The sequence below is a fragment of the Hypomesus transpacificus genome, chromosome 9, assembly GCF_021917145.1.
Source record: "Hypomesus transpacificus isolate Combined female chromosome 9, fHypTra1, whole genome shotgun sequence".
NCBI lineage: Eukaryota > Metazoa > Chordata > Actinopteri > Osmeriformes > Osmeridae > Hypomesus > Hypomesus transpacificus.
Window position 1 is genome coordinate 4,578,574 of NC_061068.1, and position 16,644 is coordinate 4,595,217.

Genomic DNA, 16,644 nt, shown 5'->3' on the forward strand with positions numbered 1-16,644 from the left:
ACAGCTTTGCAACACCAAGGCACAAACAAAGCTTTTTTTCCTCACCGTCATGTCTCACTTCCTCCTCGCTGTGGTTTAGTGACTCACTCTTACTTACAGCGTACACTAGTACCTCAGCAGTAGATGTTCAAACACACGAACACACTCCCCCACAGACACGACACAAGCACACACCAACACCAGTATCCAAACACCTTGAGCCTGGTGTAGCTACGTAAAGTAGCTGTTTAGGAGCAGTCTTTATATCCATAGTCAGTTGCACAGAGAGATCCCTTTCTCACTCAGATGTAAGACTTACAGTACCAGTGGGTGGCCTGCCTCAGATCCTTAAATGATTCCTAAAGATTTATGTCTGCTAAATGCCTGTAGCTCCACCCCCTCCCTGCTACCTGAAACACACTCACACACTCCTTCACCCCTCATATTTCCTTTCACCCTCAGGTCCTCCCAGCCCTGTTACCTGCTCACTGACAGGAGTGTGTGTAAGTGCATGCACATGAGTGCCTATATCAGTATCTGTGTGTGTTGGTGTGTGTTTATGAGAAAGCAAGTGAATCAGAAAGAGAAAGAGAGATAGAAGAGAGAGAGAGCGAGCGTGGGGGCGATCATTGGGCTGAGGAAACCCAGCACGCCAGAGAGGCAGCTACTTGACAGTGATGGATGGGACCTCGCTGCCTCTCCTCGCCGCTCACTTGCTGACTGGGCCCTATGCCTTATTCATGAGATTTGGGGCAGGAAAGAGATGCCAAAAGGTTTAAGAATATATTAAAGAACTCTTTGAGATGTCAACCGAGTTGTCAGGTAGTGTTAAGCAAAGAGTCTAGGGCCCCTACATCTAAGCCTGTGGCAGATGGGGAAAGGGACAGTTTTTGGGGGGCTGAACATTGGTTTATGTTGTAAGGAACAAGTACAAAACAAAGCAGACTTCCGCTCACTGTTTTATTTGCTCTTGTGAATGTATATATATTTTTGATCCATTTTCATTTGGATGGTACTATAAGCTATACTGTTCATGTTCCTGCATTATCCACCCTGCAAAGGTAGCTAAACATTTCGGCACTTCAGATCAGAGTCCCTTTGTTAAGCTAGCTGCTGATCCAGCCTGCCTGCTAACAGGCTTGGCAGTCGCCAACGTGATTCATCCTAGGACGTTGGGCAGCCATGGCTGTTCTTTGTTGGCTGGCAAGTCTGTACAGACACCTTTATCAGCACATGGAGTTTTCCTTTCAGCGCCAACATGGCTATCCAACCTTTCCAAACCAGCTTAAAGTGGTGAATCACACTGAACGGAAAAGAAAGGAGTTGAACGTGCCTGCAGGTGAAACACAGCCGAACAGAACTGGGCTCTTGCATGTCTTTACCCTCCAGCTAAGTTGATCTTCCAGAAAAAAAATGTGTATAGGATGTTTGGCTTCAAAAAAAGCAGTTTCTCTCACTTTTTTTCTTAAAGCTTAGTAAATAAGCGTTCAAAGAAAAGAGAGAGAAAGGAAGACAAAAGAATCCTAACTGTGTAATAGGATATATACGTGTCAAGAGAAAAACGAAACGGGAAGACACCGCGGATGAAAAGTAGCTTTCATATGTTGCCAGAGGCACAACGCAATGATGGGCCCCTCTCTCAGCAGCCTCCATTTTGGAACCCAGGATGCTGTATGTTTTGAATTTCAGGTAGGAGAGGTTTAGCGGGTATACACAAAGCAGAGACATGAGCAGGTGCGTGGAAAATCAGACACAGGATAAATAAACATGTCGGTGGTGTCGGCACAACCGTGAGTGGATTGGTGCCACCGTCTCCCCCTGCTCCCACCGTAATGTGTTGTGTCAGACACCTGTCACTTGTGAAGCTGCTTGAACATTGATGGGTGCTTAGTGATGCCAGCCTGGAGAGGTGTGGGATTCAGGAAACGTGTGTGGAATTGTTGAACTACTGTATACTGTTGCTTGACATGAAATTGAATGTGATTTAACATTACAGTAGATTGGCATGCTCAAAACTGAACATCAGACTTGGCAAAGGTGGAGGGCGGGGTGGACTGTAAATTATTGGTAGTGAGAACATGGTGATGATAAAAAAGTGGTTGTTGAATGCATGCTGAAAAAGACAACTGGGATGTGATTTGCTAACTTTGATCATAACAAAAATGCAGCAAATATATCAAATGAAAGCAGTTTTTAAGTGTGTTGCATTACTGAACCACATCCTTCTCATCCTCTTCATCCCTCTCACGGATGTCCTCCAGCCAACCGCCCAATCCAGAGAAGATCCCCGAGGGGAGAATTAGAGCCCTGGCTGCCCTGGTCCCACCCTGGGCCTCGGAGGGTGGGAATCCTGCTGTGGGGCCTTTCCATCCAGAACCGCATTAGCTGGTTTCCTTTCATTAATTGGATGACTAATAACAAGATTAAAGAGACTCCATTAGGAAATACGGCACACATGTTGTTTTCTAATTACCATGTTAATGACCTTCCGCTAACGCCTGCTAGCGAGGTGGTTGTATCTCTTTCCAGATGAGGACTGGCTTTCACTGGACTTTTCTGTGGAGTATCTTAATATATGGCATGTAGCATGCAAGATATCAAACTTGAGTTTGAGTTCACCATCATTGCGCTTTCGAAAACTACAGTACAGTTATACAGTACAGTACAATACAGTTCATCTACTATGAGGCTTTCTATAGCCATGTTTTTGCCCCTTCCTTCTAGCAGTTTCGATTGCAGTGTTCAGGCCAGACACAGTGCATGGTGCAATCCCTGATGGGGAAAACTCTTTCCTGTTCTCAGTAGAGAGAAAGATCGAGGATAGGCTTGGTTAACTGGCAGAGAGGTGCACTGTGTAGAGGATCAAAGACTTAAAAAAGACAAAGAAACACAATCCCAAACGCAGGGTTGTTCACATTAGCAGACCCACAAACTCTCTCTCTCTCTCTCTCTCTCTCTCTCTCTCTCTCTCTCTCCCTCTCACACACGTACACAAACGGACACCACATAACTTACAAATTACCACAACAAACTCCACTGGCACGAGAAACTGGGAACCAGTGTAGCGTGCACGCAATTCATCTGGGGGATACTGAGGCTTTAAAGCGCAGTGCCAAACGCCTGAGAGGGCTTCTGGTTTCAGGCAGCTCCATCCTGTTTATGATTTCACAAGCATGTAACTCATTACACATCCTTTTACGCAGCGTGATCCATACCACACTCCCCAAACTCCCAGATCCCTTCAAAGAAGGCAATTTGTTTTTTGCGCAAGGAGTTAGAAAGACACAGACTGAGAGACGAGCATACGAGCTCACTTGCGAGATTGCTCGCACCTAAGCACGCGCACACATTTAGTAGGCTGTGAAAGAAGATGCAATAACCTAGCTGTTGACTCCTCTTTCGTTCGCCATCAATACAGTTTTATTCTATGGAGGACAAATACGTCCAATAAGGAAGAGGTAAGTCTCTAGAGTGTGATTTACTAAACCCTAAACTCCAGTAACTGTCAGGACGACAGTCACTCTTGGTAGAGAGACGTCACAAAATATATTTAATGATTTATTTTCATTATAAAATCTCCTCAGGAGGTGGCAAGATGTAGTATTCTCGAGCCAGACAGAGCATTGCTCACTGACTAGCAATATGTATGAGGTCCAGAGGTGTACTCTTCAAACAGTACCAACATATTAGACAGGGTCTGGACGTTCTTTGCTTTGCTGGGTGAAGTACGAATTATAAAGAACCACTCTTGACAAAGTGAGGGTGGGTGAGTATTTCCTTACAAATCTGAGAAACCTGACAAAAGATAGTGAGCGTTCACCATATTTTTTTTTAAAAATAAAATAAAGTGGAATTGATTTTGGATAGGAATGTGAACGTTCACTCGAGGGACTACTACAGTGCATTCATGGACATAGAACTAGATGTTTCAAATGTAATCAAAAGGAAGTGCATCAAGCTTCATCGCCTAGACAAGTGTACCATGCTATTTGTAACAGTGAAAATTGCCTTTCATCCACTTAGCACCAATCATCACCTATTCCCCTCCACTCACCCCTAAGACTAAATTCCTTATGTTGTCACAAGGAATCTTCAACTGTGTGTACGACTCTTAGAATGTATTCTACCAAATCTGTACGCTGCACTCAGTCCTAAACTGAGTCCTGGTTTCCAGGGTAAAGATCTGGCATGACAACTGTTCACCAGTAGATGGAGCAAACAAGTTACGCAGAAGAATAATTAAAATATACAGCAATAGTAATGCAAGCAGGCATTCACAGTCAGGGTCCTGGCTGGAGGAGAGAAACGAGGAGATGGAGTCGTGCTGGCCAGAAATCTGGGCTTTTTGTCCACTCTGCATTGTTATTATGTCTGGCTGAGAATGTATCCTTCCGCTTGTGTTCCTCACTGTGAAGGCTGAAAGTATATGTAGATACGCTGCACAGTGCTACATCTACCCCTTGTACCATACCATTACAAATCCTTTCATGCTGTGTTTTGAGTACGACAGTACAATATCTAGGACATACCGTACAATAGACAGTACAAAGAAATGACAGTTATACTGTAATACGGCAACAATCTTGTACAGTTGTCATTGTGCACAGTGAACGCAAAGGGTCAGTTCATGTGGGGGCTTCAAATTCAAAATTGTAAACTGATTTTGACAGTCTAATTTATTCTAAACTATCAACTATGAAAGTGCTAATATTGTGTCATTACGTAGATTATTACTTCAGTTCGTTTGCAAAGAATGGGACGTTGATGTTAGGTGTAAATTCAAAATAAAATTGAAATATGTGTGACTGTGTGAATGAATATGAAAGCCCTGCCAGACACACCCCATAATGAGACAGAAGACAGCACAGTGAAGCCAGACACACCCCATAATGAGACAGAAGACAGCACAGTGAAGCCAGACACACCCCATAATGAGACAGAAGACAGCACAGTGAAGCCAGACACACCCCATAATGAGACAGAAGACAGCACAGTGAAGCCAGACACACCCCATAATGAGACAGAAGACAGCACAGTGAAGCCAGACACACCCCATAATGAGACAGAAGACAGCACAGTGAAGCCAGACACACCCCATAATGAGACAAAAGACAGCACAGTGAAGCCAGACACACCCCATAATTTACATTTACATTTAGTCATTTAGCAGACGCTCTTATCCAGAGCGACTTACAGTAAGTACAGGGACATTCCCCCCGAGGCAAGTAGGGTGAAGTGCCTTGCCCAAGGACACAACGTCATTTGGCACGGCGGGGAATCGATCCGGCAATCTTCTGATTACGAGCCTAACTCCCTCACCGCTCAGCCATCTGACTCCCTGATGTCCCATAATGAGACAGAAGACAGCACAGTGAAGCCAGACACACCCCATAATGAGACAGAAGACAGCACAGTGAAGCCAGACACACCCCATAATGAGACAGAAGACAGCACAGTGAAGCCAGACACACCCCATAATGAGACAGAAGACAGCACAGTGAAGCCAGACACACCCCATAATGAGACAAAAGACAGCACAGTGAAGTGGCAAACCAGGACCAACGTAGCTCCATCCTGGTGTCACAGGCTTCTTCCCACTGACACAGCTCTCTAATCATTGTGCTCTGTGAGCCAGGTGAGATTTTTACATTCCGTCCAACAAATTACCGGATAAGTCATAGAACTGCCCGAGGGGAGATGACTTTACCGTCTGATTCAATTACAACAGTTAACAAGGCAGGACCAGAATGTTTTTTTTCTCCATTTTCTTTTACGGAAACTAATGGCAAAACTATCTTGTTGATTTGACAGTGGTTTACACTGTTTAACAAATACCTGTAAAAAGAAATGTTACTGTTGTAACATATATTTCATTAATGTCTTAAAGTAACAAGTTGCCAAGATATTTAAGTAACAGTTATATTGTAAGCAAATCTCCCCCCAAAAAACTTTTGTACTTAATGAAAGCTGCTTGCAGCAGATAGGAGTGCATGACACACACCAGACCTGCACTTTGTACACTAGTACACAGTAAATCTCTCCTAGATAGTTTACATTTTCTACGAATGTCATTGCCATGGCATCAGTGACATACACTTTATAAGTGTAGGGGACAATGCCTAAGACACAAAACATCTGTTTTTTACTAACCTTTGTGTCAATGTCGTTATTCTGAACACCAAGACTGTGTACCCTCTTACAGTGAAGCACATTTCCCTACCTTAAACCGTTTTAGACCAAGGACACATATTTCATGAACACTAGAATCCATTTTTTGCTGAAACAATATAGTGGAAGGGTTTTGAAACTGTATTCTTTACATAGCCACATGGTTGAACATTTAATGAAATACAAATGGTATACTGCATATTGCATCATGAAAAAAATCATCATGTAAAAATCAACATTATGATAGCCCAAGTCAGTCTGCTCCTGTCTGTTCTTGCTTCTGGCTGTGCCAATACATTTCCTAACACTGCATGCCATGCTTCAGTTTGGGTGATGGATGAATGTGGGTTCTTGAGACTGGATGGGGATTCTAGCTAATTACCTATCAATTCCACCATAGCTTCTACCATCAATCTATTTAAAGTTGGGCTGGAATATCACACTATCCATAAATTATGAAAGATTATGACACGGGTATCTCCTATAAACCTTTAGGTAAAGTCTTGGTGTGCAGCATTAGTGCTGTCAAGGTAAATGTGTGCCTCTTAAGAGCATTGTTTTTTACTCCAGTGTCACTCAAGAGTGATATTAATGTTTTGCATTGTACAGCACCAGCACAGCTGTGTTCTGGGACAGGTCTTCTTTGACAGGTTTAGGTCCATATCTCAGGTGGATGAGAAACATGACCTCTCTCATGACCCGTTCCTTTTAATTACTATTCTACCAACCTTGCATCATATAAAGGCTGGCTTCCAGTAAACAACGTAACCTGTCATCATCAAACTGCACTGAAGAGACACCAGCAGAACTCAGCCCCCCCTCCCTCCCCCCCGTGGTAAGTATGATGAATGTAATGGTTAAAAGATTGATAAAGGAGAGAGAATGCTTTCATTTGCTATTTTCTCCATAAGTTAATTGACCCGTTCTCCAATGTAAAGGTCAAAGAGAATCAATGCATGTATGAAATATTAATCAGAGTTCTCCATTTGTTTAAAGAGGATCAAATGACCTTTATGCAACATCAAATTGATTATCGCACGGCATTGGCCACCACAGAGATTAATCCTTTTTAAAAGACTGCAATTCCAGAGCTTGTGCAGCCTGTATTGTGCTTAACAACAATGGATGAGAGGCATCGTAAAAGATAGTGAGCGTTATGGACAAGAACTCGTCATCAAGAGCAGGTCTGGAAAAATCTCTGTTTGATCATGTGCTTCTCCTGTAAGAAAACTGATAGGATGAGATTCTGTGTGAGAGGGGACACTTGGTGAACTTTGTACCAGATATATACATATTTAAGGCCAATGTACCTACAAGCCACCATATGCCATCAATGCCCGAAGGAGGATAGCCACCTGTTTGTCACATGATGTTCCGTAGAAGGAAGTCATTTACTCCAGTGTATATAAGGCCTTCTGTGACTTTTTGCCTCAATCATTGAAACCACCTTTCCCTAAGAAGGACCACAAAGCTGGCAAAGTCATGTGTCTTTTGAAACAAGAGCAAGAAAGACAACACAGAGTGAGAAAAGAAAGAGAGAGATTAGGTTACTTTGTTGTTTTTCTGTGATTTCTCTGCAGTGGGCTGAGAAGCAGCAGGGCCCAGACTCTTGGGATAGCTCTAGAGAGATGATTGACATGTGTGACCTCAGTGAAATTGATAAAAACGTTACATCCAGCTATGCTCTGCCTTAAGTCTTTGACCTTTTCGTCTTTTGTATAAACTATGGAATGAGTTTGTACTGCTTCCAATACAACGGGAAGAGACAATCTTACTCATAATCAATGTGCACACAGTCAAAAAAGAATCCAATTTCATACAGTATTCAGAGAATGTCAGATGACAGTTCAGAATGCATAAACTTTGGTTATTTGTAGCATTTACAAGTACTTCAAAGCAATATATTTCTGTGCAGAATATACTGTCTGTAAACCTGCTGATAAATGGGAATGGTCTTACAAACCAATACATAGCCTACGTTTTCTACCATGATGTTGAATATATTGTTGATAGCCAGCTTGAACAAGAAAAAATAGATTATGGTGAAATGTAATGTATCTTTTTGTTTCTTTGCACCACAAGCCCAGGTTTTGGATATCTGAAAATCCTTTTCCAAACTTTCATTTCCAGGCAAATCACCCGTGGAGGCACAAACAAGGGAATAACAGAGATAATGCGATGCATAGTGCTGTCTCCGGCTCAGTGAGGAAATGGCTGTGAATCCCTGAAACCATCTTCCGATCAGCGAAGGTCCCCCGCCATCGTAGGGGGAGCGAGGCTGGGGAGGGCGGATCGGCAGAACCTCGCCCCGATACTGTTAGCGTTCTATCTGAATGAAAATCAAGTCGATCTCTTTATTGCAGAAAAGCCTTCAGGGAAATGTGAATGTTAGCGTTTTCATTTGGGCATGTTCCACAGCTCTCCAGCTCTCTCTCTTTCTGACTCACTCTCTTTCTTTTCTCTTTCAGCAATTTTCCAAGGCTATCAGCCCCTGCATTACTGATGAGCGCTGGCGGCAAAATGCGTTGGGATCTCAGGCCTGTATGCAGTGCTAATCAGATACAGTTCTATCCATACAATACCAGGCAGTATTAGATACACTTGGTTTTCCTGCTGGGTATTCATGTATGGGTCAAAGACCTTTGGGTGAGTTACTGAGGACTGGAATGGGTGTTTAAGCACAAAGAACCCCATACATGATTTGTTTGGCGATTGCTGCAGCCTAGAGAAACCTTGGAGGAAGAGGAATGCATGTATGGTATTTAGTGTGTGAGAAATGTATTACATTGAATGTTTTATTAAAAGCTTTTCTCTCCATTCTTGACTTTGAGCTCAATGTAGTGTGAAAACATTTTTTTGCTGATTATTGAGTCATCTATGCCATTGGCTTTCTTTGGCCATTTGTACATAAACTTTTGGGTTCCCGAGCGTGTTTTTGGCTCGGTTGCCAATGTCGACAATGTTGTTTCTAAATGGAAAGGACAATGAAGGCAGGGACCGCACTGATGGTGTTTGTTTCATTCCGTTAATCATGTTAAAACAGGTAAATAGATTAATCCAATGGTCAACCTTGAATTCCTATTCGCGTTTTGCTCCACAGGTCGTTTTGGCAACAAGTGCATGTGTACTTCAAAGTACATATAGGAAAGTGAGCATGACCTCATTCAAGTGGCTGAAGGTGCACAAGGTCAGAAAGTAGCTTGAGCCCACAGCTGGTAGAAATAGGAAAACAGTGGAAATAAATAGAGAGAGCAAATGAGAGAGTAAGATACAGAGAGAGAAAGAAACCGAGAGAGTAAGAGAGAGAGAGAAAGAGAGTGAGAGAGAGAGAGAGAGAGAGAGAGAGAGAGAGAGAGAGAAGGTGCAAAGCAGCTTTTTCTTAAGCCCCATGACACTGCTGCACTTGAGACTTTTCTAGCAACTCTCAAATTTCTCCCTCCAGTGCACAGGCACACGGCAGCAGAAGCAAGGGTAATGAAACACGTGCACGTGGATCCACTAGGACAGAGTTCATTGGACCAGGCGTCGTGGTTTGGCCTTCTGTCATGCACGCACACCCTCCATCTATGGATAAAGAAGGAACTCCCGAGCCCTCCTCCATCCCCTTGCCCCTCCCCACAAGCCAAATCACAACTCCTTTCACTAGTCCCTCTTCTGGGGATGCCTGCGTCTGGCAGTAGCAAGTGGAACAACCTAGAAAATATGCAGCCATCTGCGCTGAACCCTGAGCCATGAGCCACAGAGGCGCTGGAGTGATAAATGATCCAGCGATATCACTCAGGTTCAAATCACCTCCCTCTCCCTCCATCCCTGAGCCACATAGGATACACTGAAATTACCTCTCCTTGAGTACACACATTCAGAAAGCGGGTCCCTGTGCAAAGCACTGATAATGACATTTCCCTGTAAATATATATGCTCTGCTTTCCTTACCCTCGGCCGACATGCTGCTGAGATGCTTGCGGTCTCGGGCCCCCCGACCCTGGAGGGGTGAGATCCGAAAACGATAACGCATGCAGAGATGCAGCTCATCCACATCACGTATAGATCTCCAGCTCCTTTCAGGCAAGGACATGTGCCAAGGGAATGACAGGAGGAACCTGCTTCAAAACATCAACAGAAAAGAGATGACTTGGATGGCATTTCAACCTTAATGGGTCACAGAGTGCAATTTTCCTGAATATGACTGTTTTGAAAAGAGGAACAGCAACACTATAATATGATTCGGTTACATTATTCATTTTGTGTCAATTTTCTGAGATTGTCTGATGACAATATTTTTTTTATAAAGTGTATGAAATTTCAGCTAGTTATTTTCTTGCATTAAACACACCCAAATAATGCCACATTCTACACCTGACCTTGTTCTCTGAGGCACCTGAAGGTTTTGGAGATAAAAACCTTTACTGTATTTCTACTTTGGAGTTTGAGTGCCTCAGCACTTCAGAAGTAAGAGGATTTACCATGCCGGATATGGATTAGCGTACACATCCTTCAAACAACGTAAGCTTCCTTTAAAGACATTGTACATTGAAACACATAATCAGCTAAATTCTATAGAACCAAGTGGATCCATGGGAACCTGCCTTGTGTAACCCCCCTGGCGGGGAAGATCAAGACAACAGAACTATCAGAAAACACATCACTGTCAACATTCCATTCGCTTCACTAACATTATCTGGAATAATACGTGCATACAGTATTACATACAAAAACATTCTTTTGGAACTATCCACCATTAAACACTGATCAAAGTCCATGTGGTTCATGATTCTTTTTTTTGCAGACGCTCTTATCCAGAGCGACATACAGTAAATACAGGGACATTCTCCCCCGAGGCAAGTAGGGTGGAGTGCCTTACCCAAGGCCACAATGTCATTTTTCACAGCCTGGAATCGAACCGGCAACCTTCTGATTAATAGCCCGATTCCCTAACTGCTCAGCCATCTGACCCATCTGACCCATCTGACATGGTCCAAGTACCCTTTCTGAACCATCCCTCTATGTCTGTCAGCCAGGTCTACTGTTTGTCAAGGTGACATTAAATCAAACTGACTCTTCCACATTAAGCATAGCACGGTAGCTCTACTAATTAATTTTTTTTTTTACTTTTGAGTTTATCTAAGGTCAGCTAGGTCCATTGTCAATGTTCTGTCCTTTCAGTCTGAAAGTCAAGGTAAAAATATTAAGATAAATAATAGTAGTTCCTGTTGTCATTGTCCCTTCCTGAAAGCAATCCAATTGATAATCATCACAATTGTACAAAGAGAGGTAAACACAATGACTATATGCTTTTTTTAGTTTTTATTTCAAACTGTCACACAACCCATGTAGGACACGATATGATTAACTGTGTATTCAGATTCCGGTGTTAATGTGGCCCGTGAATCAACGTATTGTTCAATATTCCATTCTATTTTAATGTATTGTCTTTTTCAACCACACAGTATTGACATCATAATACTAAACTTGTGTGTGGGAGGCTGAGAGCGGGGAACAGAGGCTGAACACAAAGCTTCCTCACTTGGTCCAAGGACGCTGTGGTTAGCTGCATTACATCAGCCGTCAATAGACACCCACTCTGCGCTAGTCGTGTTTTTCTCAGTTTGTTGAAACTGTTTTTTTTCCGGTACCAGTATCAGTCTGGCCAAAATACATCATTACAAGCTCAATATTGATTTGACTGAGTTTGACTTGTAATTGACTTTGCAGGATGAGGTGTATTGTGTGTAGGTTCAGCTTCACCTCTACACTCTGTCAAACTGCTGAACAATAGACTAGTATGAATTACTCCTTTGCACCAAATATATATTTTAAGATTTTGCAATGGGAGCAAAAAGTTCTATGAAGTATTAAACTAATCATAAAAAATAAAAACTTGGAGAGGTCATTATTTTGGACTGAGGTGTCTCACTGTGTATTTAGAAAGACAACAAGTTCAACAACAACTTCCTGTCTCCCTCCTTCCTCCCTCCCTCACACAAGGGAGCAACATCTAAGCCTTGTTGTATGATTTTTGCTGTTAAGTTTGCCGGTAATGCTGTGGCATGTAACCCAAAGCGCAGGGTGCTGACACATTACCGGCACTGTGCCCTGGAAATGCCACAGTCATGGGACAGCCTCCCGCCCTCAGCAGCCATGGCAGAGGCCAGCTCTATGACGGCTTACATAATCACTTCATTTTCTGAGCCACGGGCAAACCGGCATGCCACGGCCCCACTGGACCCATCCCAATCTCCTGTAACATAATGTAATTTTAATTCATTTAAAGAACTTTGAAGTTTTTGTGGAATTTACAGTTTTTTTTCTATTACTTTTTCTTTAACCAGCTAGAATTCACAAACCACAGGGAGGTAGATAGAGGACGCAGGAGGTAGAAGATTAAAATATTCACCAATTACTGTTGAAAATACATACTGTACAGTACATTGTCAAACTACACAAGTAATGAAGGACAACATTATCTGTGTGTGTGTGTTTGTGTGTGTTTGTGTGTGTGTGTGTGTGTGGTCCCTGTGTCCAATGAAATTTCAGAATAATTTTCACATCCCATGCTGACGACCACTAAAAAGCTTCCCTGACAATCTACAGCAATCAACATCTATTACAAGTTTCTCTCTTTTAACATTGAAATATGATTCCCTACAGCTATTCAAATATGCCTGAATGGTGTTTATGTTTTGCAAGTCAAATTTGATGCATAAACAAATGCTGTAAGAGCTTTCAGGAAATGGAAACTATTATTATGTACTTCCTCCCTATGAACTTCGACAGAACTAAAACACATATTCTTTTTAAGCACAATAAAGATATTAGTCCTATAGGTTATAGGAAACAAATCTTAAAGTGATTAATTGTATCATTGCCTTATGAACGATGTAGGGAGTCATTAGGCCTTACAACCATGGCAGCGAGGTAATTAAACAGCACCTTCGTAAATAAGAGCTTTCTAAGTCATCCATTAAATAAAATCTGGACGTACATTTTAATTGGAATTCTAGTCCACAGCATGAGCAATTCTTTGTCCAATAGCTAATTATGTTCAATATGCTTTAACGACATCCTATTCAAATATGTAACTGCTAATTATACCAAATTACTATAAGTCACTTATGCCTTGAATGGAACCTGACCTGGCCATGGGCAGACAGGCACTGTAACTTTGATGTTTTTGAGTGTGGGGGGGAAGTTTTCATTTAGCCGTATTCGCAATAAACAGATATCCTCCCCTGATTGTTGAACGATTTGCCTTTTAAGAATGCTTCCTGCTTAATAATATTGTTTAAAATTCATGGAGCTTTTTACAACGTGATTAACACAGCGAGAGACTGGCACGCTGTATTTAAATGGAAGAATTGTGTTTTCACTTCCTGCTGAGTTAATGGCAAGATTGGCATTTTACTCCAACATCAATAAAAGAAGAAAGATCAGTGTGCTGTGCAATTTGTTAGTCATAAATACCACAAATTCATCAATAACAGCTGTCAGAGATTCTGTCATAACATAACTGTATTTCTTCAATGACAATATTCAGAAGAAAGAAATGATGAACAAATGTTAGCCACAACCTTACCTGTTTGCAAATCTTTTCACAGTATTTTCAGTGTGTAAATTGAACAGCAGGCCTTACAGTCAGACACAACTTTGCACCACGGCATGTAAAAACAAAAAAAGAAGTGATTCCTCACCAAGTACTTTATGTTCAAAATGTATTTTAATGAACCAGTTACACAAAAGACAATGATTCACAATTTAACAATGTCACAATTAAACACAATAGATCTCACTGTTCCACATCCATATTTAAATGAGGTTTTTCACCAGATGCACCAAACAAAAGCATCATCAACTTCCATCACACAGACCATCTCGGCATGTAGTTATACAAGATGCTGAATCAAAAATAATAAACTAAGAACAAATGATCTATTCAGGTACAGTTAGAATGAATCATGTCCAACCTTCTTTGTCAGAGATGTCATCTACAAAAGATCTCACAAAAATATGACTTTACACACTGTGTGTGTAATATTTGCTATTTCTATTTTGAGTTCATGTGTTTAAAGTACAGGATTGAATATGGGTTAAAAACCCTGTGGAGTCAGTAGAGACACAGGAGTTTACCAGGTTGATCTAGCTGAACTGTTCCCTCAGACTGGAAGCCTCCACAGCCATCTCCTCCTCTGTCCTCCACAAAGACACGTCTTCGCTCTCTCGGTCGTGCTTCTGGAGCTGCATGGACACAGTACATTACACCATTCATGAGCATTCACTAAACATACACCCTTTTTACTCCTGTCATGTTCATGAAGCGCAGTATCATTTTCATATGCCTTTTTCAAAAACAGCAGGGGAAAAGCATGGCTTTTGACCGGTACTAATGTTTAGCAACAGCGTCTTGTCACTGAAGGAGATTGATAGGGTTTGTAGTAAAAACTGCCAGGGACTACAGGAACATGGCTAAGTAGGCACAGGGCTAACAACAATAACATTGTTTAGATCAGGGGTCGGCAAGTAACTTGGGCCACGGGCCAGTATTTTTCCTCGCCACTAGACGGCGGGCCAGAGTCTGGGTTACTGCCTATTTAGACGCTGCGATAGGTGCCCTTGCGATACGTGCACTCGCAACAACTAGGCCTATATGGAGAATGGGTATGTCTACTAAAAATAGCTAACGATAATAAACCATGTGCATGAGCCCATTGGTGGTCTGTTAACGAACTGTATCAACATGGTCGTCACTGTCATCCCAACGTGGTGGGTCGTCATCGTTGGTGCACATAAATACTGTCATCAAGTGAGAATAGGATTACTAGGACCTAGTCAAGGTTTTAATGTGAGGTGAAATCGGAACTTCACATTAATGCGAGCAAAAATTTAATTTTTTACCTGGCTTTTTCAGTTCCTCCTGGGATCTTATCCCTTCCATTTTATTTTTTTCGCTTCAGCTTAATCTAGCTAACTCCCTCCACAACAATAAATTATGGTTTGTGTTTGAGAAACATGCGCGACAACTGAACTGCACTTTTTAATGCACGGTCTGATCATGCGCTTAATTAGATTAAAACATAATGTAGCCTATTAGCTTACTTTTCAGTCACACAGTAACTTAACAAACTTAAGGCATATCCTGTTATTCGGTGTGTGAAAAAAACAAAGAGAAAGCAGGCGATCTTCTGGCCCAATTTATAAGCGGGCAAAGCGGCCCACCGTGAATTCTCCCTATTCTCCCGATGGCCATTCCGGGCCTGAAACTATAAATTAATAAGCAATGTCGTGGGGGGTGCTATCGGGGTGCTTTGGTCTTTCTTGGGGGTGCTGAAGCACCTGCTAGCCCCTTCCTAGCGCTGCCATAGAGAGCGCTGCCCATGATTACTAACCATAACTGTGCTTTCACCTCAGGCGATCTGTCAGCCGTGAGGTGTAGCGATCATATGGTAGCGATGACATGGCGAAAAAATACTTCAGAAAAGTCAATAAGTGTATTCGACTTCATGCAGCGACGGCAGCGCCGACAGCCGGCTGCCTTGAAGCTGAGAATGCCATTGGTTACTTCAAGTCAACCGGGCTGCAGGCGACGCCGGCGCTGCATGAAGTCGACAACATCTAATGACACCATACCCAGTTTCCGGTTTCAAAATAAAAGTCGACGGGGAAAAAAACGTTATAAAAAATATATAATTGGAAATATTTTGACGGGCCAAATAAAATCGCTGGCGGGCCACAATTGGCCCGCGGGCCGCCTGTTGCCGACCCCTGGTTTAGATATACCTCCAGTATTTTGTATACAAGCAGCATTTAATTGTATAAAGTATGTCGGAAATATACATATTACTCCCTCACAAAAATACCAAGTGGGAGCAATTACTGTATGGTTCATTGACTAGATAGACATAGGGGAGATGATTTAGGTTTTTGACTGTGACACATCCTGACATCTGCTCCAGTGGTGGTAGCTGCTTTTGAACGGCACCATTCTCAGATTTAGAGGGAAACTATGTACTTCATCACACTAATGCTTCCCCGCGGACAGTGGAGCTGACAGACTGAGGTTTAGGAGATGTTGCCATTTTCATAGTCACTGGAGGCTCGTGTGAGAAGGGGGAATCTGATGGATACACACTGTGAACCATGAAGCTACAACAACAGCAAGAGGGGCTTTAACTGCTGGGGAACCACAGACAGCCTTGTCATATGAGGCTGATGTTTAGATGATGCTAAGTTGCAGGGAGACCCTTAAGGCTAGTGTACTCTGGTGGAAATTTGATATTGTTTTATGCCCAAGTAAAGATATGAAATACACAGCAAACCCACTCACACTGAGCAGTGATATTGCCTTTCTGGGCAATTTTCCCAGCACATCTAACATGCTTTGGGCATGTTACATCAGGTGAAAAACTGTTCCATAAAATTACCAACCAGTTGCTGTTGCCGAACTGGTACAGTGGGACACAGACGAGAGAGATGTTTTATGCTTTCTGGAAGTGAGGCAGTAAA

General features: G+C 42.4%; 1 protein-coding gene across 1 annotated transcript in view; it reads right to left on the bottom strand.

The window, feature by feature from the left end:
• Positions 1-13,861: 13,861 nt before the first annotated feature.
• Positions 13,862-16,644, bottom strand: part of fhit (fragile histidine triad diadenosine triphosphatase) — a 126,686-nt gene continuing 123,903 nt past the window's right edge. Inside the window, exon 9 of the mRNA XM_047026022.1 lies at positions 13,862-14,379. Within this exon, the coding sequence (XP_046881978.1) occupies positions 14,281-14,379 (99 nt within the window). The 3' untranslated portion in view covers positions 13,862-14,280. The remainder of the gene's footprint in view (positions 14,380-16,644) is intronic.